The 25905-nt window shown below is 35.5% G+C and overlaps 1 protein-coding gene across 3 annotated transcripts in view; it reads left to right on the top strand.

Moving 5' to 3' along the window:
* The window catches only part of bach2b (BACH transcriptional regulator 2b), a 147522-nt gene that overhangs the window by 91207 nt on the left and 30410 nt on the right, over positions 1-25905 (top strand). For all 3 annotated transcript variants that reach the window (XM_087298216.1, XM_087298217.1, XM_087298218.1), the window contains one exon: positions 7776-8030. In XM_087298216.1, coding sequence (XP_087154342.1) covers positions 7776-8030 — 255 coding nt within the window. The remainder of the gene's footprint in view (positions 1-7775; positions 8031-25905) is intronic.

Raw genomic sequence — 25905 nt, 5'->3', positions numbered from 1 at the left:
TCTTGCATCCCTCAGCAGTTCTAATCGGTAACACGGCTGAGAGTAGTCATTTGTGGTGAGCTTGAGTGCATATGCATCATCCTTTTGTGCACAAAATGCACACATCTGAAAATCCCAGCATGGAAAGAAAGCACATTCCAATTTTGAAATAGTGTGTTTGGCATCTTATGAACCTTGAAACCACATCTGGAAACATTATTCTTGGAAGACAGGTCATTATCCACCAAAGGCAGCATAGAAAACATATTTAGAGCAGAAAAAAAGGAAGCAAACTGAAAAACAATAATTGGAGTGACCAGTTGGATTGTTGCTGCAAATGTCTGGGAATGTCGGACACAAACTTGCTTATACTTGGGTAGTGGAAAGAGTACTGAAAAATCATACTTAAGCTAAAGTACCATTACTTGCCTAAAAATGTTATGCAAGTAGAGTAAAAGTATCTGTTGTAAATATTACTCAAAGTATAAGTAAAAAGTAGACCTTTTAAAAGTACTCGAGTAGTGAGTTTTACGCTGTAAAATTCTTATGCATTTACATGTAATTTGGGGATGTATCTGTAAACATAACATTCTGTAGAGCATTTAGTTACTGTCTAGCAGACATACAATGTCATAAGACGTTGATATTAGGTTAGACTTAGGTTGTGATGTCAGGTGACCAAAATTCAATGTATAGCCAGTGTCTAATGACAAAGTTATTCTGATGTCCAATAACGACGTCAAATGACATTGATATTTTTTTATTATTATTTTTTTGGTTGTGTTGTAAAGTGACCAAAATCCAATGTGGAGCCAACACCTTAAACCAACATCATATTGACATCAAATACTAACATTTATTCGTCAGGTATGGCTACCAAAATTCAACGTCTGATAGACGTCATAGTGGTAATGTCCACACAATGTCAAGCTCTAACATCATTAGACGTTGATATTTGGTTGATTTCAGGTTGGACATTGGGCATTGACGTCGGCCTGACATTGGGGTACAACGTCAATCTGGCATCAGCTTGACGTCTTGTGCCTGCTGGCTGTTTAAGGTAATTTCAGACATCATACAGGAAACATCCGTCATCTTCTCATTAGTGTTATGCATCTAAACCGTCTCAAGGTTATTGCGTGTTAAGATTTTGGACATCTTCTTGGACACTTTTAATGCTTCCAAACAGTTTGCTGCAATTAATCGCCCTTGGGGTAGTTTAATATGGTGCGATTTACCTTCTATGTGCGATTTGATTGAACAGGAATAACAGGACTGATTTTTCTAATCCCCATAGACAAGAAAAAATGAAGTAGTGACTGCATGTTGAAGGAAAGTAGTGGAGTAAACGTATCAATACTACACTAAAAATGTATTCAAGGGAAAGTAAAAGTACACATTTTTAAAAGTACTTAGCAAATTACAATTCCTAAGAAAAATTACTTTACTCCACTGGCTGCAAGTAACCAATATTATCTACGTCGAAATGAACAGTGCTCTGTCAGTTTGAATAATGATTGCTAGTTCAAGAAATTAACATTCGTTCTTTGCCTCATCAGGATGTGATTGGTACGTTGCAGAGATGCTTGACAGCCACTCTCTACCTGTCTTCGTCTTTTGTTTTCTTTCTTTTCATGGTAACCACAGCGTCCCTCCCACACACATGTGCAGCGTGTGGTTTGATTTTCTCTGAGTCGAGTGAGTGAGATAAGAAAAAAAAAGCGAGAGGGAGGCGTTGGACCCACTGATTCCATTCTCTTGGTTTCCATTTGCACACGCAGCCATTTCCAATGACCAAGGACAATTTTTGTTTTTTTGTACTTTTATATACAACAGTTAACCGTCATCGTTTGGCAAGGCTCACCGCTTTTATTTTCTAGTTCTGATCGAAGGCGCTTCATAGCGGTAACCACCTGCCTTGAATGGAGCTAAGCTTTGAGGGTTTGCGCCTGCCTGCATGTTCTGCGTGGAGTACACAAACTGCCTATTTTGCCCAGTCAGGAGTTAAATCAAAATGACAAGGGTAAGAAATTTCAGGCCTGTGTCTCTGCGGGTCAGAGTTTGCCTAAGGTGCAGTCAGCGGTGGTTGTGGGAGCAGGGAGGAGCGCTGGCTGCACAACCCTCACCGCGGCGGGGCAGACAGGGGCAGCCCTGACTTCGGGAGGGATGGAAAGAACAGCGCTGGCTGCCACTGGAGCTCTGTAGGAATTGTTTAGTCATGCACTGATCATTCCGCGAGCAGAAGTTGGCCCCGGACAACTTAAATAGCTCAGTGTGTTGTGGAAAAGACTGCTGGCAGAGACTGAAAGTAGAGATTGTGTCGTTTCAAAAGCAGTTTAAAGCTGCCTGATTCAGAGCTTAAGCATCCTCGCTTGCTGTATGCCTTTTCACACTGTGCTTAGCATTGGTTTAGCAGCTTTTTAAAACTCGGGGTAAATGCACTTTAACCCTGGGCAATGCAAAATTTGCTCTTGGTTTTTGAGATAAATCTTCTGAAGATGTGCTGCAAATGTGTTCCACTTGACTTTTTAATTATGTAAGTATTTATTATCGTAGCATTTTAGGAAGTATCTTAGAGAATCGTGTAAATACTATGAATATTTGCAGGGCTTTTTTGTTATTTCTTAACAGTTTGGATTACTTATAATAAAGGTGTTCTCACTACTTTTGGATTACTTTTAGATTGCTTTTTAGATTACTACTCATTTAAATGTAGTTAAAAGTGATCCCAAAATTCAGGAGCACGCATCGCTGTTAGATTAGATTCAACTTTGTCATTACACATGTACAAGTATAAGGCAACAACATGCAGTCTAATCAGGAGTACAATAGCAGCAAGTGAAGAATATAGGTATAAGTTATATAGTGCAATTATAGAGAAACTATGGGTAATATTTACTAACGGATGTACTATGAACATTATATACAGGTTGTATTAACTATGCACAGAGATTTACTATAGATAAATATATGTACAGGTTGTTTTTAATATTCATAAGTATGTAGACAGATATGAACATAATTGCAAATGTATGTGTTAGAGATGCTCCGAGCAGGATTTTTGGAGCCGATACCAAGTACCAATTCCTCGTCATGGTGATCGGCCGATACAGAGTACCGATTCTGATGCTTCAAGCTTTATATAACTTTAACATTACATAAAGCACGATTTCCCTCTAAGTATGATACTAAAGTGGAGATCTCTTTTTTAATAGAGAATAAATAAAGATTTTGTATATAATTCCTTAAACACATTTCTTATAAACATTTAGTGTGGACATATCATGGTCACAAGCAGCTTTAATGAAAATATTAGATAAACATAAAAAAATTGGTAAGAAAAATGACTGACAATGGAATTTGCAAACATTGCAAATAATGGAAGAATAACTCAACATCTCTTAATGAAGAAAAAGTTTGAAGTGCATATTTGATACATTAGAAGTTAAAATGTTCATGTGATCGGGCAGATTAGATAGTACCGATTGAGTCACAAAATGTGGTCATTGGCTGATACCGGTCTCCGGCCGATCGATCGGAGCATCCCTAGTATATTTACAAATTTACATAGTCATTCTATACTGTGATTAAAAAGGAACAAGTATTAGGATAAATCAATAAATGATGAATGATATACTGCCATTGCATGTTTAACTTGCAATGGCTGCGAGTTCTGATTTAATCCTGATTTAAAATGTAACTTTGATAAGGTCATTAGAAATTTATAACGTAATACAATTCAATTATAGGTAGTTTTATTTTTACTAACATGCAATTAGTTACTATATCCAGCACTGAATATTAGATGACAATACATATTGACTATCAAGATAGTTCATATTCAGCATCTGACCCTAGATTTGGTGACAAATGTTATCCAGTGTTTACAGCTTTTATTTTCATTTTTTAAATTTTAGATGCAGGTTATTGACAGATGTTTAAGCTTTACGTCGAGTATTTGTAACTAGTTTAATCTACACAGATCAAATTAAATCAAATCACTTTTATTGTCACGTCATCAGCTGCATGTGTACTATGATGAGTGAAAAGCTTAGGTGCTGGCTCCAAAATACAACGACATACTCCAAAAACAAAACAATATGCCATTAGCAATGTTGACAATAATATGTTAAAGACAAATCATACGTGAAAGACAACAAATGCATCAAGAAAAACACATTACACACATGTAGGTACAGATAAACAAGTACACAGTCAGAAAGGTGTACACAGAGTTTGACAGAAGCAAGACATGTTCAATTGTTCTGTTCAGCAAGACAGTAACAGACATCCAATCACAAAGTATACAATGCTAACATTAATATGGATGTGATTTGCTTTAACAATGAAGCATATATGTTATGTTTAGTTTGTGGTAGCTGTGAAAAAAATACAAAACAGTAACATACATGTAACAAAGAATAGTCTATACTCTTTGTATCTATTCCATCATTCATGTTAATTTCGGCTTAGTCCCTTTGTTAACGGGGGGCACCACAATGGAATGAACTGCCAACGTATCCAGCATATGTTTTATGCAGTGGATGCCCAGCTGCAACCCAGTACTGGGAAACACTCATACACTCTTGCATTCATACAGACACACTATGGCCAAATTAGCTTATTCTATTCACCTAATGCATGTCTTTGGACTGTGTGGGAAACCGGAGCACCCGGAGGAAACCCAGAACATGCAAACTCCACACAGAAATGCTAACTGACCCAGCTGGGGCTTGAACCAGCGAACTTCTTACTGTGAGGCGATCATGTTACCCATTGCACCAACGTGACGCCCTCTTTGTGTCTATTTTATATATTTTTGCTTATTTATTATTTCATGCTTTGAAAATGTACATTATTTTGCAGGCTTCAGTGTTGTAATAAGATTTATAAGTACTAAAGTAAGCGTGTCCATGGCGAGTTGGATTTGTCAGATGTTATTAGCCTTATGCTAAGTCATAACCGCATGAAGTCCCTCTCTCCTTCCATTCTTTCTAAATGAACAGATTTGTCCTATAGTGTCTGCACGAGAACATATGCACACCTTGCAACCGCTGCAAATAAAATTGCTTAAGAGGATCTGACGGCTGTTATTTACGCTGAGGTCTGTGCCTGACTCGTCATATTCAGTTTGCACTTATTCAAATGAGCAGCGGGGCTGAATGCTAATTTGAGGGTAGCGATATTCACTTGCCAAGACATCCATCAAGAACCCGCTGATGAGATTAAACGTGTCGCCCTCATTGTGAGAAGCGATTGTCAAAGGGTTGTGCTACAGGACCTGGGGTACGAGGCCAGGACACATTTGTGAAGATTCACAATCCAGAGACACTTAAGTCTCTAATCACACATGCACCAGTTGAGCCGCTCTGATAGGGAAAAGGAAAGAGCTCAAGGTAATCTTTGTGACTGGATGTCTGAAGATCACATGTGCTAGCATCTCTCTGTGCGCCACCCACACAAGAAGCAATAGCGGAGACCCCACTGTTATGACAGCTAAATCACCTTCTCCAGTTAATCTACCAGTGTGTGTTTGTGAGCACAGGATCATTGTGTAAAGTGTGAATGTCTACCTGCTTACTCGGGGGTGTGTGTTAAATGTTAGACGAGCGAGTGTGAATGGCACGACAGCTGCTGATCTCTTGGTTCAGGGCTTTGTTTGCGCTTGTTTCTTTGTCTTTGTGGTTGTGCGTTTGCTTGCTGTAGGTGGCATCTTTGTGAACGTGGTCGTGGTGGGCCAGGATGCCAAATAATCTTGAGGAAGTAGTTGCAGTTGATTTTATATTAAGAAATGCATCGGTATCATGAACTGTTAGTTTAAATTTATTTACATTTGTTCATTTGATAGATGCTTTTATAAGTGACTTATAAGAAAGATGCAAAAAAAACAATTCACCATAAAGTGGCGTGTATAGTTACAAGAGATGTTGTAAAAAGTTTCTGGCATTGTTAAAGAAATAAAAGCAAGAATAATGATGGATTGTAGTACAGAAAACATAATTTGTTTTGATTTTTTTTGTGTGTGTTTTTGTTTTGTTTTTGTTTTTCTGTTGTTTTTTTGTTTTTGTTTATTTTGTTTTGCTTTTATGTTTTGTTTTGTTTTATTTTTTGTTTTGTTTTGTTCATCAAAATCAATCAAGCCCACAACCTCGGTGTTGTTTGCACCATGATATTTTTGAATTTGTGCTATTATTGTGCACAAATTAAGCCCTGAATATACTTTTTCTACATTCACAAATCTGCAAATCTCATATAAGACATGGGATTTTTAAAATAAGCCCTTCCTGAGAAAATAATAAGACATTGAAGAATATTAGAAGATGGACAAATCATGACAGTCACTTGCAGCATAAAATGCTGCATCACAACACAAACACTTCCACTGTCGTCATATAGTCACTTAAATAGTTGCATATTGCTTATATCGATTAAAGCAAAATAATTCTTATTATTTAAAGATGCAGTATGTAAGTTTGATCCCCAGTGGTTAAAGTAGGTGTTGCATTCCTGGATTAAAACAAACGCAAGCACAGGTTGCCAGATTGAGGACAGGAGTGAGTGATTTTAACCGTGTTCTAGCAACAGCACTCTGTCCCACTTTATATTAAGTGTCCTTAACTACTAAGTACTTGCATCAAAAAAATAAATACAATGTACTTACTGTGTTTATAATGTATTTGAGAACACTTGTGGTGCCTTTTAGTTGGGATAGAGGTTGGGTTATGGACAGGTTTGGTGGTATGGGTAGGTTTAAGGGGGGGTTGAGGTGTAAGGGATGGTCAACAGTGTATTTACAAATGTAATTACAAAAGTTAATTACAGATGTAATTACATACATGTATTTAATCAAGCATAAGTATACAGTAAATACATGTATATACACAATAACTACATTGTAACAAACTATTAATTCTTGTGTAAGTGCATAGAAGTTAAGGCCACTTAATATAAAGTGGGACCCAACACTCGATAGAAGGAATATTTTCCATATTAAACTTTTTGTCCTTACCAACACCTCAGATTGATATATTAGAAATGGCTTCTATTACTTACCGGTGAATAATTATAAACCTTCTGAATGGCTGTATTTAAATTTCTGTTGTGTTTCGTCTGGTGCAAACAGCCAAACTGCTTATCACTGCATATCTCGTCACAAAGCGTGTTGTTAGGACACAGTGTTACAATGTAACCTGCTCACCTAATGTTTACTTTCAGAATATTTACATTATTTGCTAATTATAACCTCATGTGAAACTCTGAATCTGTGTCTCATTTCGGAGTCTGCTACTGTCCACCTGAGGTCACATTTACGTCACGAGCGCATGCTTTGAGAGCCTTTCTGAATGAATGAATTAAATATGTGGTTTTCCATCAAGGCAAGCCAGGGTGCGGAAATAGAATTGGCTATGGCATTGAGCAGGTTAAAATGACCAAAACAAAGACAGATGTTTCGGCATGGAAAACACATTTTCAAAGCAGAATAACTGACTGCAGCATTGTTTTTCTGATAAACAAGAATGTTCACTTGGCATGTTTCTTAAATATCTGCAAACATGTTATGGTATTATTGTGCTTTAGAAGATTTAAAAACGTACATACAGCACCTTTAAACCATTGTTTGTTTGTTTTTTTGTTTTTTGTAATTTCTTCTGTTACTCATTTTGTCCCTTGAATTCTTGTTCCCATTTGTGGTTAAAAAAGCACTTATTTTGGAGCACCCTTAAATGTATGTTGTCATTCTGCTGTGATCACATACAGTAAGCTAACCGCTCTTTGTCTCTCTGATCTCTGTGCAGGGTGTGAGCGGTATGTCCGTGGATGAGAAGTCTGAAGCTCCCATGTACGTGTATGAGTCGACAGTGCACTGTACCAACATCCTGCTGGGTCTGAATGAGCAGCGGAAGCAGGGCCTGCTCTGCGATGTGACCGTGCTGGTGGAGGGCAAGGAGTTTCGCGCACACAGGGCTGTACTAGCAGCCTGCAGCGAGTACTTCCTACAGGGGTTTGCCACCCAAACTGACAATGATCTGGTGCTCAGCATGCCAGAGGAGGTACGGAGAAACACTTCTGCATTCACAGATTTTAAAACATTTTTTTATTGTGTTGTAGGATGACTTGACATTCCAGGGCCGCCCTTTATTTCAGCTATGTTTTTTTTGTCCAGATTTCTTTTTTGTCCTGATGTTTGCTCGCTTTTTTCGCTTTTCAATAGTTCAGCCAAAAATGAAAATTATTATAAAATGATATTCAGTGCTTATCCACAGGTTTAAAATATACTTGCGGTGGTAGCCATCACATACACATAAATGGTTAACTATATGCGACAAACAAAACATTATTACATTTTTAGCAGTAATTTTATTTATTATGACACTGTTTTACTCTTTTTCTTTTCAATGGGTCAAAGTAAAAAAAGAAATCCACTATTTATGTTACTTTTATGCTATACAGGAGTAGGCATGAAATAATAACCGATTTTAAGGTTTATCGTGGTTTGAAAAAGTCAAGGTTTTAAAACCACCAACGTTTTCTGTAATACCATTCCTAGGGTATATGTTAGTTTTTGTTTTTACATGTTTTTACAGCTAGTCTATTTAGTTTTTAGGGCAAATGTATCTCCAGCAGAACCTCAACATCAAAAGCTACTGGTATAAAATATTTTAAAGGTTTCTTAAAATAAAATATATCAGCTTCCATGGGGTAACTTTTTTTTTTACCCAGACATTTAAAAAGAAATTATTTTGGGCAGTAATCACAATACCATGAATTCTTATCCAAGGTTATCATACCGTCAGAATCTTTAACTGACCCATGCCTATACAGTAGCCATGTGCACACACTGACATGTAAAATCTGCTTCTCTCTTTTTCAAGTTCAAAGCAAACTTGAATGACAAACATTTTATATATGCATATAGAATAACCTATGTAATATATTAACATCATCAAATTAATAAAATAAGCAGCAATAGAGAAATAAATAACAGAAAAAGGAATAAAAACAGATGGTATCTCTAAAAATTATCATAAATAAAAGATTAAAACTTGTGGATTATTTAAATAAGGCAAATGTGTTGATTAACCACTAAGGGTGTACATATATTTTGCAGCCAGTTTAGATCAGTCATTTCATCCTTTCTGAGTATGTAGTAAAGTTTTTCTGAATCATTTAGATTTAAGAATCTATTATTTACTTTTTTCTTTTGGTATGGCGACTATGCGTGCTGTCAGCTGTGAAGCAAGCAGAAAATAGTCTTTAATAAGTGTAATAAGAGTAATGCAAAAACACATACGAGAATTAGAAAGCGTAAGTACAAGTTGAATTATGGACATTTTAGGAGATTTAGAAACTCAGGCCGGATGAACTTTTTAAGTCATAAAGTGGCCTGTCTCTGTGGGTCAACAGAGCATGTGAGACTGTCTATGGGAGTGCTGCCAGGTCTCAAACACAGATTGAAACGGGTAAATGAGAGAGTTTTTTTCACTACTTAATCAATCACGGATGTTTGTTTATATTGGCTGGATACAAAAAAAGTGTAAATAAGGATGTTAATAATAGTAAAAAAATGTGTCATTAAATATACTTGAGCTGCTTATATCATATCTGGTCGCCCCGTCCAAATAAAGTCTGTAAGTGGGAGGCACTGACATTATAATTGTGATAATTATCATTCACTATCTCTCATGTGGTGTCATATATATCCTTCATAAGTTGTTGCACGAGTTGTTTTTGTTGCTTCTGATGAACACAAAAGATGTTTTGAAGAATGCTGAAACCCATCCAATTCCATAATAGGACAAAATTCCTATGGAAGTCAATGGGTGCCAGATCACAGCGTTTTTTTTGTTCGTTCATGTTCAACAGAGGAAAGAAACTCAAATAGGCCTTAAACAAGTGAAGCGTGAGTAAATGATGGCGGAGCTTTTATTTTTGGGTCAACTATCCCTTTTAAGTGCTGATCGCTAGTTGTAGGCTTCTGCCATGCGAAAACTGGTAGCCAATCATGTCATAGTATTCTGTATTTTGAAGGAAAACCAATCACATTTCCATGTCGAACAAGTTGCAGTCCGTGTAGGTGGGACTTGTGCCATCTCTCGTCAGGCTGGTTTCAGTGTCAGCCACCAAGAGACAGAATCAGCCATGTGAAAGCCATTATAATTATAACCACATAAAATCATGAATGAACATTAGACTGTATGTTGAAAGAAACAGTAAAACATCTTGAAATATATTGCATCTTAAATAACCTCCTATAATTCTTTCAACTGTGTCTTGAAATTGATGTTCAACTGTAATATTTTATTCAGCATAGATGCATTAAATTGATCAAAGTGACATGAAAGATGTTTTCACTGATAGATAAATGTATTAATAATACTACTAATAATAATAAACTGTTTTTGTAATGTGCTTTTCTTAAACTCAAAGTGTTACAAGGCAAAATACCAACAAGAAACGGCACAACAATAAAAAGATGCAATAAAATAATGAGAATATGAATTATAATCTTGAAAGAGCAATAATAGTGATATAGAGCTGCTTTTGAACTTTCACAAAAATACTTAACCTCATAATAAAAACCAGAATGAAATATTAGACGAAGTGACTGTCATGATTTGTCCATCTTCTAATATTCTTCAATGTCTTATTATTTTCTCAGGAAGGGCTTATTTTAAAAATTCCATGTCTTATATGAGTATTTTGACCCTAACTGATATTGCCTATAGTTTTAAGAGGACTTTAGAGTCACAAATGTAAATTAAAATTGAAGAAAAACAATTTTCAGTAAAATGGCCTGCAGATTGCAGAAATTTGTATGTAGAAAAAGTATATTCAGGGCTTAATTTGTGCACAAAAATAGCACAAATTCAAAAATAGCATGGTGCAGCACAACATGTTTTTGTATTGATAATAATAGCAAATGTAAATTGAGATGTTATTTGCATGTTAGAATGATTTCACATTTGACATTGAAGACTAGAGTAATGGCATATTGACAAATTAATATTAAACACATATTTTTATATATACATTTTACAATAGAAAATATTTAAGTTAAAATTGAAAAACCTTCACAATAATACAGTTTATTATATATTTTATAAAATAACTGTAGCCTTAGTGGACAAAATAGACATATTTTAAAAACAATACAAAATCATGTTGAATAAAAATGGAAGTGTATGGTTTTTTGGCCATTATTGACAGTCTGACTTTACTAGTAAAAAAATCCTGACATAATTTCTCATGCATGTACAAATGTCTACATGATTACTATACTTGCTTTATTCTTCACGATAAAGGATGACTAATCAGCACTCATCACCTGTCTGCCTACCATATGGCAGCACCCATTATTTTACCCATCTTTATGAGCAATAAGCATGTGTCTCCAACACACACTCGTGCACTTACATGAGCTGTAGTTTATATTCTCACACAGCCCAAAATGCACATTTAATGAACTAGCATCTGTTGCATTAACCCTCAATCGCCGCTCTCTGGTTCATAGACCCAAAATTGAGATGCAATGTTTCACTAAAGCAAATTATTAGCATAACAAATGGCTGCATTTATTATGCTTTTTACTACATAGCTCAGGCAAAACAAGATTTTAATGGGATATTCTTTATTCATTCCCTGCTGTTAGTCTGTCAAGTGGTTATTTAGTTACGTGTATGCATTTAAAGTTTGTATTGAGTGTTTTAAGAAAGAACACGTATTTGTGACAGAAACTAATTATGTGAAGTTAAGGTATGCAAGCTAGCTAACATTTCACTGAGTTAGTAAGCTGAAGTGTACTTTAAAAAAAATACTTAAAATCAGAGAACAATAGCAATCCTTCATCACTTCCCTGATTAAGCATACTTGCTAATTTAGCACAGATCATAGATTTGAATATTGTGAATTATACAAATCCTAATGTTCTACATTATTTTAGTATCTGTTTAAATAATCATGTTGAACATAAGCCATTGCTGGTAAAACAACAACATTAATTCTGCAGCAAATTCCCACCAATTAGAATTGAAATAGGCAATGCATGCCAGAAGCACACTGTATAGTGCCCATAGACATATAGTTATGTATATATAGATGTATAGATGTTTCTATGCGCTCTTATACATCAGCCGCCCACAATGTTGGAACTGTCAAAGACGTTTTGTGAACATTAGAGAACAAATTGACTGCTTCTGCAATCATTAAATATCTATATATAATAGACTTTAGCAGACAATTTCACTAAACTAACATCATTTGTGCTATTAGTTTTGACTCATTGTCCACTCCAAAATGGCAGATGCCACCGTTTACATATAAATTTCTTTGGTACTGCCTCACTACTTCCATTAAGCACTAAAATCCCCTACGCTCAAGCTACTTAATCATTTGTATCCATAAACTGATGCATTGGCAATAAAAGTAATCTGATCCAGTAAATAAAATTAAATAATCTGTATTTTTATTCACAGTGCTGCAAGGCATTTTAGTTCTTTCCCTTGTTTTAAGTACACAGTCTTGTACTAGAATTTGTAATGCTGTCATTCACTTTATAAATGACTGTTAGGGTTCATGACTGTTAAACTCTTTACCTAGGTGTGTTCAATTTTATTAAATCTGAACAATTGAAATGTGGTCCAGTGGTTTGCTATGCAGAATTTGCAGTTGAAAGAAATGCATTCACGCACATGTAGTCTCTCACACACACACACACACACACACACACACACACACACACACACACACACACACACACACCCCTGCTTTCCATGATTTGGAGTGATTTGAGTTTTCCACAGAGGTGTTAATGTGACATAAGAACACCTCCAGTGATTTATTCACACCTAGACTCATACACTCACTCTCATTTGAAGACACACATACACACACACACACACACACACACATCCTTTAAAAGTAGGACACTTCAAACGCATCAGGCATTTAGGCTAGGTGTTGGTATTGTTTATTAACTATTTAATTTTTTCTCTTTTTTGTTTTTTGAAATGAAGCTGAAATGAAAGAATAAATCTGTTGAATTAACTACAGAACAAGCCGGATCTGAAAGTAGAATTCCCATTCATTTTCTCCCATTGAAAAAAATCAGATTTTTAACAATAAGTGATACATTTTTAAAGACATACTCGTTGTAAGCTCAGATGTTGTTAATGTTGAACCAGTCTGTTCACATAAATTCAATTCAATTTAATTCATATTTGAAAGAGTTGAGGGTTTGAAAGAGTTCATTTAAGCAGTCACACTGAGCAAAGCACAAAAGGATACTTAGCTCCTCCCACTCCCACAGAAAATACCGCTAATGAGTTTTCATAAGCTCTCAAAACAACTTAAAATATGAACATGTGCATATTTTACATACTTTTTCTATAGATGTTGCACATTACAAAACATTACGAATGTTATATTTATACATTCCTTTTTAACTTTATTTTGTCATTCGCAGTGCTTAAGGCTGGTTTATACTTCTGCATCAAGTGATCGTGCATCGAGAACATTTATGCTTCTGTGTGCTGTTACTCTGCAATAACACTTTTGAAACACTAGCTGGCATTTGGTTATGTTATGTTCCTCTGCATCAAGTTTCTATGCAGGTTTTTTGTTCTTTCTGAACGCTACCTTAATGTACAAGTAGCTAAACCTCGCTCATTCTGAGGCGTTAACCGGCGGACGTGCAACAACTTTAATCATAAGGTAATCACAATACAAAAGTTACCATCTAGAGCTACTTAATGGGACTTGACACTTGTAAACACTCGCTCCTTCAGGCTCAGGGCTCTCAGCACCGCCCACACTCGTCACAGCTACCAAGCCGACCAATCACAGAGCGACTACCAATCACAGAGCTTGTGCTATGCATTGTTGCATTGTGTATTTGCATTTTTTGAGAGGTCAGCATCGGTAACAGCCATAGCGAGGCCTATTTGACCAAACGAAGGCTACCTGACCATACTCGTGCACTTGACGCAGAAGTATAAATCAGCTTTAATGGCATGGCAGTCCATTAAAGCAATTAGAGGTAAACTAAGCAGTCTCAGGCAGAGTTCCAAAACACACTTGCAGCCAATGAGAAGGGGGAGATATCAGAAAAGTTAAAGGTCTTGGGGTTATTGGTTTGGTGCCCTTCTTTTCATATACTTTTTTATTTAAATCAGTTAAGTAAAAAAAAATCAATATGGGCAAAAAAATAAATAAATAAATAAAAATTTTAATTAATAAATAAAATAAATAATATATATATAATTTTTCCTCCAGGTGCTCCGATTTCCCCTACATGTCCAAACACATGCGCTATAGGTGAATTGGTTAAGCGAAATTATCTGTTGCATATGTGTGTGAAAGAGTGTGGTCCCAGTGATGGGTTGCATCTGGAAGGGATAAGTTGGTGGTTCATCTCGCTGTGGTGACCCCTGATTAATAAAGGGACTAAGCCGAAAAGAAAATGAATGAAGGAAGGAATGAAGAAATACAGTTAAAGTCAGAGTTATTAGCCCCCCTGAAGTATTGGTCTCCCTGTTTATTTTTTCCCCAATGTCTTTTTAACGGAGAGAAAAAAAATTCAACCCATTTCTAAACTTAATAGTTTTAATAACTCATTTCTAATAACTGATTTATTTTATCTTTGCCATGATGACAGTAAATAATATTTGACTAGATATTTTTCAAGACGCTTCTATACAGCTTTAAGTGACATTTAAAGGCTTAACTAGGTTTATTAGGTTAACTGGGCAGGTCAGGGTAATTAGACAAGTTATTTTATAATGATGGTTTGTTCTGTATCGGAAAATAAAATAGTTTAAAGAAGCTAATAATTTTGACATTAAATGGCTTTTAAAATTTTAAAACTCCTTTTACTCTAGCTGAAATAGAACAAATAAAACCTTCTCCAGAAGAAAAAATATTATCAGACATACTGTGAAAATTTCCCTGCTCTTTTAAACATCATTGGGAAATATTTAAAAAAGAAAAAAAATCAAAGGGAGATAATAATTCTGACTTCAACTGTATATAGAAATGCATTTTTAAAATGACAGAAAACCTTAATGATAATAAAAATGAAAAACTTTATACTGTAATACCGTGGTGCTCAACCCTGTTCCTGGAGATCTACCTTCCTGCAGAGTTCAGCTCCAACCCTGATCAAACACACCTGAACCAATTAATTAGGACCTGAACAGCACTTGACAATTACAGTGCGCTTGATATGGGTTGTAACTGAAATTTGCAGGAAGGTAGATCTCCAGGGACATGGTTGAGCTTCCCTGCTGTAATAAAGTAAAGAATGACTTGCAGTTTTCTGTGAATGCGTAATGCTAAAAAATAACACAACAACATTTTAATTGATTTGCAAAAGTCAGATTTTATACAGTTTTCTAGAAACCAACTAAACTGAATTCTTCTTTCATTCACATCCTTTATCAATTATTCATCAGTCTCTGACTCTCATACTTAGGTGTGAGTGTGACAAGCAGGGAAAATATCTTTCAGATATTTGAAGCTAAAAAGCAAATCTTCATCTTAGATGTGACAGAAAATGTGTGACTGTCTCTTACTATTAATACCAGTAAACATCTCCAGATAAGACCACTGACTTGAAAGGCTTGAAAGTAGATTGAATGCTTTTTCTTCAGAAGAACAGAAGATTGAGTAGCATTATCTTCGAGACCCTTCTGTTTTATTTTACATTATGATAAATGATGTGTTTTGTCATATTGATTCAGAGTCTGCAGCTCTTAAAAGACTCAGGCAGTGTGTCTGCTGTGCCGTAAGTGTGTGTAGACTTTGCACTCTGAGTGTCACACACATACGCAGCACCAGCACTAATATCAGCTCAGCATCCAGGGTCTGCTCAACAGTGCCCCCTATATGTCATGTTAAGCAAACGGAGGTGGGAAAGATGGGGGGCTTAAGCTGGGGTGAGGGTGTTTTGATGAAAAAAAAGCCCACTGCAGATGAAATGTGAAACAAAGAGCACCGGCACCTCCTTCTCTTCCCCTCCACAAAACACCCCTCCCTAATGACCTTGTTATTGTTGAGTCGCGGGGACTGCATCGGGTTAGTGACATCATCTGTGTTAGCCAGCGAATGTTGAGCACAGACAGACAGAGTGAGAGAGAGAGAGAAAGATAGAGAGAGAGGCCCTTAATCGGCTCTTTGTTGGGAATCAGATCATGAAGACAGACAGAAAAACAGCTTCAGCCCCCTGCAGAGATGGAAGAAACCCTGTATTAGGCTCCCAGGATTCCAATACGAAGGGATCCATACAAAATCACAGGCTGCTTTATTCAAAGAGCATTTCTTATTAATGTTGGGGGGAACTAATTGATGATGCATATAGGTCATTTTTTATGTCTTGAGTGAGATATTAGGTTAATTAGCCTGTAATGTCAGTAGTGGTTATTATTTGAATCTAGTTTTAGAGGTTTTGCTTTGACAACAGTCTTGGATTCCCTCCAGTCACAGTCATTAAGAAAAAAAAATACACACATTTGAACTGCGCTTCTCAACTGGTTCTACAAATTTTATATCATCTTATGTCAAATTGTTGTAAGTGCCGTAATTCAGATTACAAAACTTTACAAAAAAAAACATTACTGGAAGGCGTTTCCTCCTCTTGCCTTTATATATAAACTTTACCGGGTGTCTTTCAGGGTTTTTTTTTTTTTATAAAATTATTTTGTTCATCAAGGTGGCATTAATTAAATGTAAAAAAAAAAAAAAAAAAAAAAAAAGAAATGTAATTTTAAATATTTATTACAATTTTAAATAACTGCTTTCTTATTGTTTGAAGTTTCAAATGAAATTATTACTCCTGTCATTATTGCTTTTATTACTATTACCATTAATAGTTATGGTGACTAAAGACTTGAGTAATGAAGCTGAAAATTCATCTTTAAAATCACTGGAATAAATTATTAAATTAAATTCTAAACTTTATTTAAATAACTATATTTATACCTCTGAAGATGCAGAATGTTTCGTCGACATTATGGGGTTTTGATGGGCAGAAAACTTGCAAATATACAGTACAGCACTTTAGAGTTAGTTGGCTAGTGATCAAAGATTTATATAACTTTGGCAGGCTGAACGCATTCTGAGATAAGGCACAGATGAGATGGTCAATGGTCTACAGATGAGATGTAGACAATGGTCTACAGCCAATCAAAAAAAAACTGTAAAAAAGAGCATGTCAAATTGCGAAAAAAAATAAAAATAAAATCACGAGACCACAAAAGGTGAACCGCGTTATGGTGAGGGACCACTGTATTAGCAATTTACATTATTTTTAATTTTTTTAATTATAGAAACCAGATTAGGGGTTCATCAGTCAGCCAAAATAACTGAAGATAATATTCCCAGATTAGAGTCAGAGCAAGTCCTTTCCTCGTGGACTTCCTCATAGTTTTTTCAGTTAAATGAACTGCAATCTAAATATAAATGTAATAATAATTAGGGCTGTGCAATTAATCAAAATCAAGAGGCAGCAATATGAATATATATTATTTCTTTTTTCCCCACCCAACAAATGCATGACTATCGTCTGTGTGGGACAGTCTTACCAACCAATTGAGTGTGCACACTTTCATTCTGCCCAAACAAAATTGCGCAACAGAAATATGCGGAAAGCCCACAATAAAACAAACAAACAGGAAAGCGCAGATGAGTGGGATGATGGCATCTGCTGCTTGCAAAAGCACAAATTAATATCAAAGAAAAACAGGACAATGGTAATATGGGGACATTCTGCTTTCAAAGTCATTGACGCCAAACAAAAACAGGTAATTTGTAAGAATTGTTGCCACAGCACAGCAACAACAGCCCCTAAAAAAGCACCACAGGCTAAAACAAAAAAATTGAATCGCAAATCAAATCGAAATCGATAGATGTTTTCCCCAAATCACACAGCCCTAATAATAATTAATTACAACTATATATAGTGATTTCCTTGACGCTCAAATTGCTTTACAGATTTTGGGGTGGAATCTTCTGAACGGCCACCAGTGGTTACTGTAAACGCATCCTATTGATGTCAGATTTTATTGCATATTTAAAATATATTGTTGTAGTCTTGATGAACTGTGAGACAGGTCTGCTCTTGTAGTGTAGATAAAATGCTAATTAATAACATAAAAATCTGCCTAGGTGTATAATCAAGATGGCTGCCAGGTACATTGGCAGAGATCCACTGGAGACATGGGTGAGAATCGCTCTTATTAACTGGCTCTTTACGAGGCGAGCGCTGTCAGCACCCAGTATGAATAGCCATCCATCGAATGATGAAACCGCGTGTAAGTGTTAAGTCTGTCAGCTTAAATCTCCCCCATGTTCGCTTTCATTTCGCTCACCATCTAGACTCAGTTCAGCACAAACAGTATTAAGTGTGACTGTAATTTTCAACGGAAACTGATTCACTTTTCCTCTATTATATTCCTTAATCGTTTAATTTGCTATAACATTGTAACATCTGCTGATTCAAGTAATTCTCTCTTTTGTATTATTCTGACATCCACCCAATTGCTCATGTTTTCATCTGTTTTGTTTTTTCTTCTCCAGCCCCTCGTGTGACTCATGCATTGCTTTAGAGCTGCCATGTAATAAAACCATCATTCAGCACTCTATAACTTAGTTTCACACATATCTCCAAAAAATGCTGGATTTTGGCTAACTAACCTCATCATTCAGCAATCTGATATTTTCAAAGGGACTACTAGACTCCGGTACAGAATAAAAACCGAAATCCTATTATTATCTCCATAGGGGAATTTATTTTGAATGTTACCTCGTGAACCTTTTAAGACCTACCCAGTCTATTGAGAATGAAGTAGAGAGATGATTCAATGCTCATGCTCAACAGTTGAATTTTTGATTAAAAACTACATTAGCTATTAGAAGGTATTTTTGTTTTTTGTCTCATTTTCAAATTATTATATATATATATATATATTTTTTTTTTTGCTTTAAATCTTCTACTCATTGGCCACTTTATTAGGTACACTTGTCTAACTGCTTGTTAATGATTCAGTAGACAAAGAAAGAAATGCCAGAACCAAGGCTTCTAAAAAAGTACAGGGACACTGTTTTCATGTATTAATATAGTAAACGAGTAAACGAAATCAGGGTTACACGTCTCTCATGTCACACCGTGGATGGATTTACTAGCTCTTGTTTATACCAACGCTATCTCACAGCAGTTCATAATGTTTTTATTTAGTAGGTAATTCATATAAATCTCATTTGTACAATTTAGCACGATTTGCTCATCCCCCAATGATGGTTGGGTTTAGGGGGGCCATTTTCATAGAACTTAACTCCTACGAATTTGTACGAATTAGAAACTAAACTGACAAGACGGAAAATATTACATTTCCTATAGAGATCAGGCTGTTTATAAAGTGGCTACTGCCACCATCTTGAGCCTCAGTTATTATACTAAAACAATTGAGTGACTTCCATACATTTAAATTTTGCAGTTGTTATGGCAGTGGTTTGTTGCAAAGGCATACTTTGCTTTTAGCAGAATCTTGTATCTAATATGCAGATGAGATTAAATAGTAATTAGTCAAAAAAGTTTTATTTTTATCTATCAAGAGAGGATACAGTATTTAGCTTGTCATTAGTGCAAATTCAATTGTACAACATTCCTCCCATAATGCTCCTCATTATGTTGTATTTTCAACGTTTAAAATATAATAAAGTAATACACTCTTCCCTAAAAGAAATAACCTGTTCTGAACTTCCCCAAAAAATCGCCAGTAATTCCAGTCTTAATTCCTGCACAAACTTGCATAGGATTTGAACACATTTGCATAATGGCAGCCTGCGATCTTCATTTGCTGCCCATAAGCACTGTGGTTATATTTGATCCCTGGAGGAGGTTGTTTTGTGTTGTGGACATGTTGAGAATATGCTGCTTTCCATACAAAAGTAAATCCACTTTGCATGCACTTCTAGAGGACGAGGGCTCACAGCTGAATTGATAAAGTTAAACCATTGCAATTGTTAATGTATAGTCTGAAGAAAGACTCTGGAACTGCAATTCAAACGTGATAATAGGCACTTCGTTTTTAACATGCTCTATGGTTGACCAATCAAAACAAATTGCCATCACAACAGACCAATCAAAACATGTGTTTGTAAAGGAGGGGTTTAATGAGACTTAAATTAATCTTTTTTTGTGACTCTGATGTGATGATCTGATGCTGAAAAGTGTATTATTAAGTAGAAATATGCTGATATTCAATAATGCAATATGTTGTGATAATAAACATGCATGATATCAATATATTAGACACTTTAAAGTCCCATAAATAATTTATTCTTAAAACCTTTTGAGTTCTTTTTTAGGGATATTCACATTGTATATGCAGTGGTGTTCATAACAGCACCAAATGCTTGGTCTTTGTTTAGCTTAACAGTTCAAACATTACCACACTGTAAAACTGGTTACCTTTATTTTTTAAGCTGAATTAAATTAACCTTATGAGTTCATTGAACTTATATTATGTTAAACTGACTTAAAAAACCTTACAAATTATACATATATAAATTCGTTAGAATGTGATTAACCTTAATAAGTTACAATGACTTCAAAACATATGCTGTCAGGAATAATTGATCATGTCATTTTTTACAGTGCAATTACACATTAATCTGGCCCAGCACGTGCTGAAATATGGATTTAAAATTCTGAATATGCATGTATGTATGTGCATGTTGTTTAGTTAATATCAGTTCATTTAACTCAACTCATGATGAAAACTACAAAAGCTTTTGATGTTAACTTGTTAGTTAATGCCTGATAACATGTTAAAGTCATAGCCGAAACCTGTTTACAAGTCACATTTGTTTAAATTAATGCAGTTACACTAATAATATACTGCGTATTTTTTTTGTTATCATACCTCTTAAAGTAACCTTTTTTCAGCTTAGGTCAATATCATGATAATACTGTTTACTGTGATAATAGCTTCAACTAATTAAAGCAATAAGATCATTTTATACCATCAAAAGCCTGATTATAAGTTAATTAACATGTTTAGATGGACCTAATTATTAAAGAATGCTTTAAAATAACATAATTGGAGCAATTTATTACCTGTTTTCCACATTCTGTTTTTGTCAAGCACAATTTACTCAATCTACTTCACAGCTTGATTAAACTTGACTATTGATGTATGAGTGAGTGTGTGTGTGTTTGCGTGTGCGCGTGTGTACTACTGAAGTCCCGCAGCTGAGCACCGCAGCTGTGTCACTGTGATTCAGCATTGCTTTAGACAGCCAGCGTCGGTCTGTGTCTGTATGTTTATGTATGTCTGTCTCTGCGAGTCTGATTCAGCACAAGTCTGTTGAGCGACCTCAAACCACCTCCTGTTATAAAGTTTACAGTCCTCCACGTGGAGCCACTTGTGAACAGCAACCACATTAAATTCAGAACCATTGCAACACTCTCAAACCCCAACATACATACTCAGCAAAACACACATTCATAACACAACCCCTAGTAAAATGAGTTGCAAAATATCCTCATTCCTCAAAACACCAGCTCTGTGAAACTGTACTTCCGAAGGGGCTGTTGGGAGGGACGCTCCATTTCTCCTTAGTATGGGTTGATGAATTTATAGAGTTTTCCTTCCCTTGGGCCCGACAGAAATTTAGCACACTTTCTGTTCCTGTAAGGTTTTGTCCTGTACTATAAGAAATAGTAGATAATGTAATGATTCAGTTTTTGATTACATTAGGTATGAGCAGGGCTGGGTGACACGGTGGCTCAGTGGTTAGCGCTGTCGCCTCACAGCAAGAGGGTCACTGGTTTGAGTCCCGGCTGGGTCAGTTGACATTTCTGTGTGGAGTTTGCATGTTCTCCCCGTGTTCATGTGGGTTTTTTCTGGGTGCTCTGGTTTCCCCCACAGTCCAAAGACATGCGCTATAGGTGAATTTAATAAACTAAATTGTCCATAGATTGTCCAAAGTGAGTGTGCGTGCGTGCGTGTGTGCGTGCGTGCGTGTGTGCGTGTGTGTGTGTGTGTGTGAATAAGTGTGTATGGGTGTTCCTCAATACTGGGTTGCAGCTGGAATGGCATCCGATGCATAAAACATATGCTGGAATAGTTGACGGTTCATTCCACTGTGGCAACCTCTGAAATAGAGACTAAGTCAAAGGAAAATTAATGAATGAATGTAAAGTATAAAAATATATATATTATAATACTTAAATTATATTATAATTCTTAATATATTACATTTCATTACTTATTGTGCCCCTATTGACACAAAACTGATTGCATCTTTTCCAAACATGCATTTCACACGTCACTGGTTGCACTACATCATGATAATATACACAAAATGTCCCGTTTGAAGGAAATGTTTAACAGGTGATATGGTTAATAGGTGACTTCCACAAATATCCACACATAGTGAGAGGCTTTGGAGGAGGTCAGGACCCCGCTGGGGTAGTCGAGGGGTAATCCTGAGGGATAGAGAGGAAATAACAGACCACAGGAATACAGAAATCAGCAGACTATCGCACATGTGCAGCCTGTCATGCAGATGGAGGGAGATCTGTCTTCTATCACAGCCGGGGAAGTGATCACAGAGGGAAAGCCAGAGAGAGAGGAAGTCCGTCTGTTCAAGAGAAATCTGAATGAGAAGAGAAATTACTGGAGAGGGGAAACAAGAGTGGAAGAGCCTTAAAGGCCAAAAGACTGAGCAATGTCCAGCTCTTAAGGACGACGAGGTCGTGTCCTTTTCTCTGTCTGGTTGTGTACCGTAAACCTCACTTTGAGAGGATTAGCCAGTAGAGTATCTGATTTAATCCATCGCACTAGGGAGGGCTGACTCTAAATCTGTCAAGCGTTTACCCATCTGAGTGTCATTGTGGGTGTGCACGTCTGAGATGTTATGGATTATACAATGAATTTGAGCACTTACAACACAACGATTTATAAACATCAATTCATTAAATAACAAAAAGCAGTTTTTATATGCATTATTGATGTACTGTAGAAGATGCTTATGAACATAGGATAGTAAACGGAAATAAAATAAAAAAGAAAGAAATATTCAATTTAATGTATAATGTTATTAAATTATTAATTATTAATACATTTTTCCATTTTGACATCAGGACAGTTGCTTCAAAAAGAAAAGTGTGGTCAGATTTAGACTTTTTTCTTCTTTTTATCAGGGTGTCTGTCTTAAAAAAAACTCTTAAACTGTCTTAAAATGTAAAAGCTCCATTTTAGGCCTTAAAAAGTCTTGAATTCACTGAAATATTGTGTTGTAGGTCTTACAATTTTTAAAAAGGTCTTCGACAGATCTTATACTATATATAATATATATAGTTAAACTTATATATATAAGTTGCAAAGAGATACAATTCAAAACTGTTCAAAGTTACAAATTTACAATTTAAAGTTACAAATCAGTACAATTTAAAGCTGTTAAACATGTTTACAGGAAATTCTCCAAATTAAATTCCCTAACCAGGAAAAGAAATATAAAGTAACACATCCCTTTACATAATCTTCAATTATTACAACAACTATATACAGAAGTAACTGGGCTATTAGAAAAAATCACTAACACCTATAAATCTAAAATTTCATTTATAATGTTCTTAAAAGGGTCTTAAAAGTCCTAAATTTCACTTAAAGAAACCTGCAGAAACACTGCTTATGCGGTGTTGAAAAGCTCAAATTACATACTGTCATTTTAATATGCAGTTGAAATCAGGACTATTAGCCCACCTTTGAGTTTTCTTCTTTTTTTAAATATTTCCCAGATGATGTTTAACAGAGCAAGGAAATTTTCACAGTATGTCTAATCATATTTTTTTCAGCTGGAGAAAGTCTTATTTGTTTTATTTTGGCTAGAATTAAAAAAAAAAAAAAAACATTTTTGATCAAAATTATTAGCCCCTTAAAGCTATTTTTTTTCGATAGTACAGAACAAACCATCGTTAAAGAATAACTTGCCTAATTACCCTAACCTGCCTAGTAAACCTAATTAACCTAGTTAAGCCTTTAAATGTAGCTTTAAGCTGTGTATGTGTCTTAAAAAACATCTAGTAAAAATATCTAGTGTGCCGTCATCATGGCAAAGATAAAATAAATCCGTTATTAGAAATGAGTTATTAAAACTATTATGTTTAGAAATGAGTTGAAAAAAAATCTGCTCTCTGTTAAACAGAAATTTGGGGAAAAAATAAACGTTGAAAAAACTTTAACATTAATATTTCATACCGTCTGTCATTGAATACTGATCTGCCTTTCTAGGCATGGTGTTTAAACAGTGTCCAAAAATGCTGTCTCAGTAGGTTTTAAAGCACAGCATTAATTGCCTTATCGTGGCCCTGCATTTTCCCGTGACTTTGTGTTGCTCATTTGTCTGTGCATGGCTGCATGTGGAGTTTAATGGCAGGTTAGTCAGCAGATTTCATATCGCACACGTACCGTCTTCAGCAGAGGTTTGGTATTTTTTCAGACACCCTGTAAAGCGTTCTCTCCATTGTCATGCGGATCTTTGCCTCATTAACATTCATGACATGCAGGAATTTGCCGGAGCGAATTTCCATAAATTAGCCGTCTCGGCTGCTGAGAGGGGGAAAGGCAGAAGATCAAAGAGAGAGGGAATGAATGAACGAGAGGGCAGGTGTGAGGCCTTTATAGCTTTCCCTGACCTTTTTATGGAAGGAATTGCTTGGCACAATTCCCAAATAGTCAGGAGTTGTCAGGCTGTATGATGTACAGTTCGTGTAATTTCCTGCTTTGTAACAATATGACCCTTTTGAGGCCCTGGTAAAGGAGAATAGTCTGTAGTCTGTATTAGCATAAATAGCTCAGATCTGTCGTGGAGATAAATTTGCTCCTTTGTCTCTTTCCCACAATAATAAATGTTGTTAACAGGTCCAGTGGCTTATATGTCAAAGTCTGTCCCCAGTGAGCCGCGATTCTGCTTTATTTTTCCTCTTCTTTGAGCACCTCTTTTTTTCTTCCCTTTTGTTGTTTGCCACACAGTTAAAAGAGTAGTTCATCCAAAAAGGTATTTCTGTCTTCATTTACTCACCCTCGTGTCAGTTTTAAAAACAAATCAGTAGGATCGGATCTTTAAAATGTCAAGTCTTTTTAAATTATGTGGTTTTTCTTAACCTGTTTGTTCATGAATGATTTTTCATGAATCAGACTCAACTAGTTACTGATGCACTAAATTAATGATTCATTCACAATGGTTGACAGCTCACTGCACTCTAAAAATAAAGGTTTTTATTGGCATTCACAGTTAGACAAATAAACTTCCATTGAACCTTTCAATTGCTCAGAATCCTCAAAGTAGAAAAAACATTCTTCAGATTATTAGAAAGTTCTAAGAAAAGAAAAGATCTTCTGAGATCTGCTCCCTGAAAGTTGCTCCGTGGAACCTAAAATGTTCATTTACACCACACATTACTTTCAGACAGTTAAAACAAGGCCCAAACGGAGGGCTATTCAGGTTTTTTTTTAATTATTATTATTTTTAGTAATATTATTGTCTTGTATTTTATGGTCAGTAACATTTTTGGCCATTGTAAATGTGTAATAAACTCACATTTTGAATGTTTGAATGTTACTGTGTTATTACTATGTTATTGCATGTTGTCACTGCCATTGTCTTTTTACAGTATTCATTTTTTTAGTTGCACATAAACCAAAGCTATATAATTGTTAAATTGTGTGAGAACAAAAAAAAATGATAAAAATTTATTAATTCTAAATTATTTTAAACACAAATTTGCTCAAAAAGTCTTAAGAAAAGTAGGAGCATATTAATTTATAAACATATACATTCCTAACCAAATTATATGAAAACAATTTACTGTGAGTACTGCTTTAAGAAAAGAAGTTTTAAAAAAATGGTTTCCATAAATTTTAA

The sequence above is a fragment of the Danio rerio genome, chromosome 20 (genome assembly GCF_052040795.2).
Source record: "Danio rerio strain M-AB ecotype USA chromosome 20, GRCz13ab, whole genome shotgun sequence".
Taxonomy (NCBI): Eukaryota; Metazoa; Chordata; class Actinopteri; order Cypriniformes; family Danionidae; genus Danio; species Danio rerio.
This window is presented reverse-complemented; position numbering and strand designations above follow the sequence as displayed.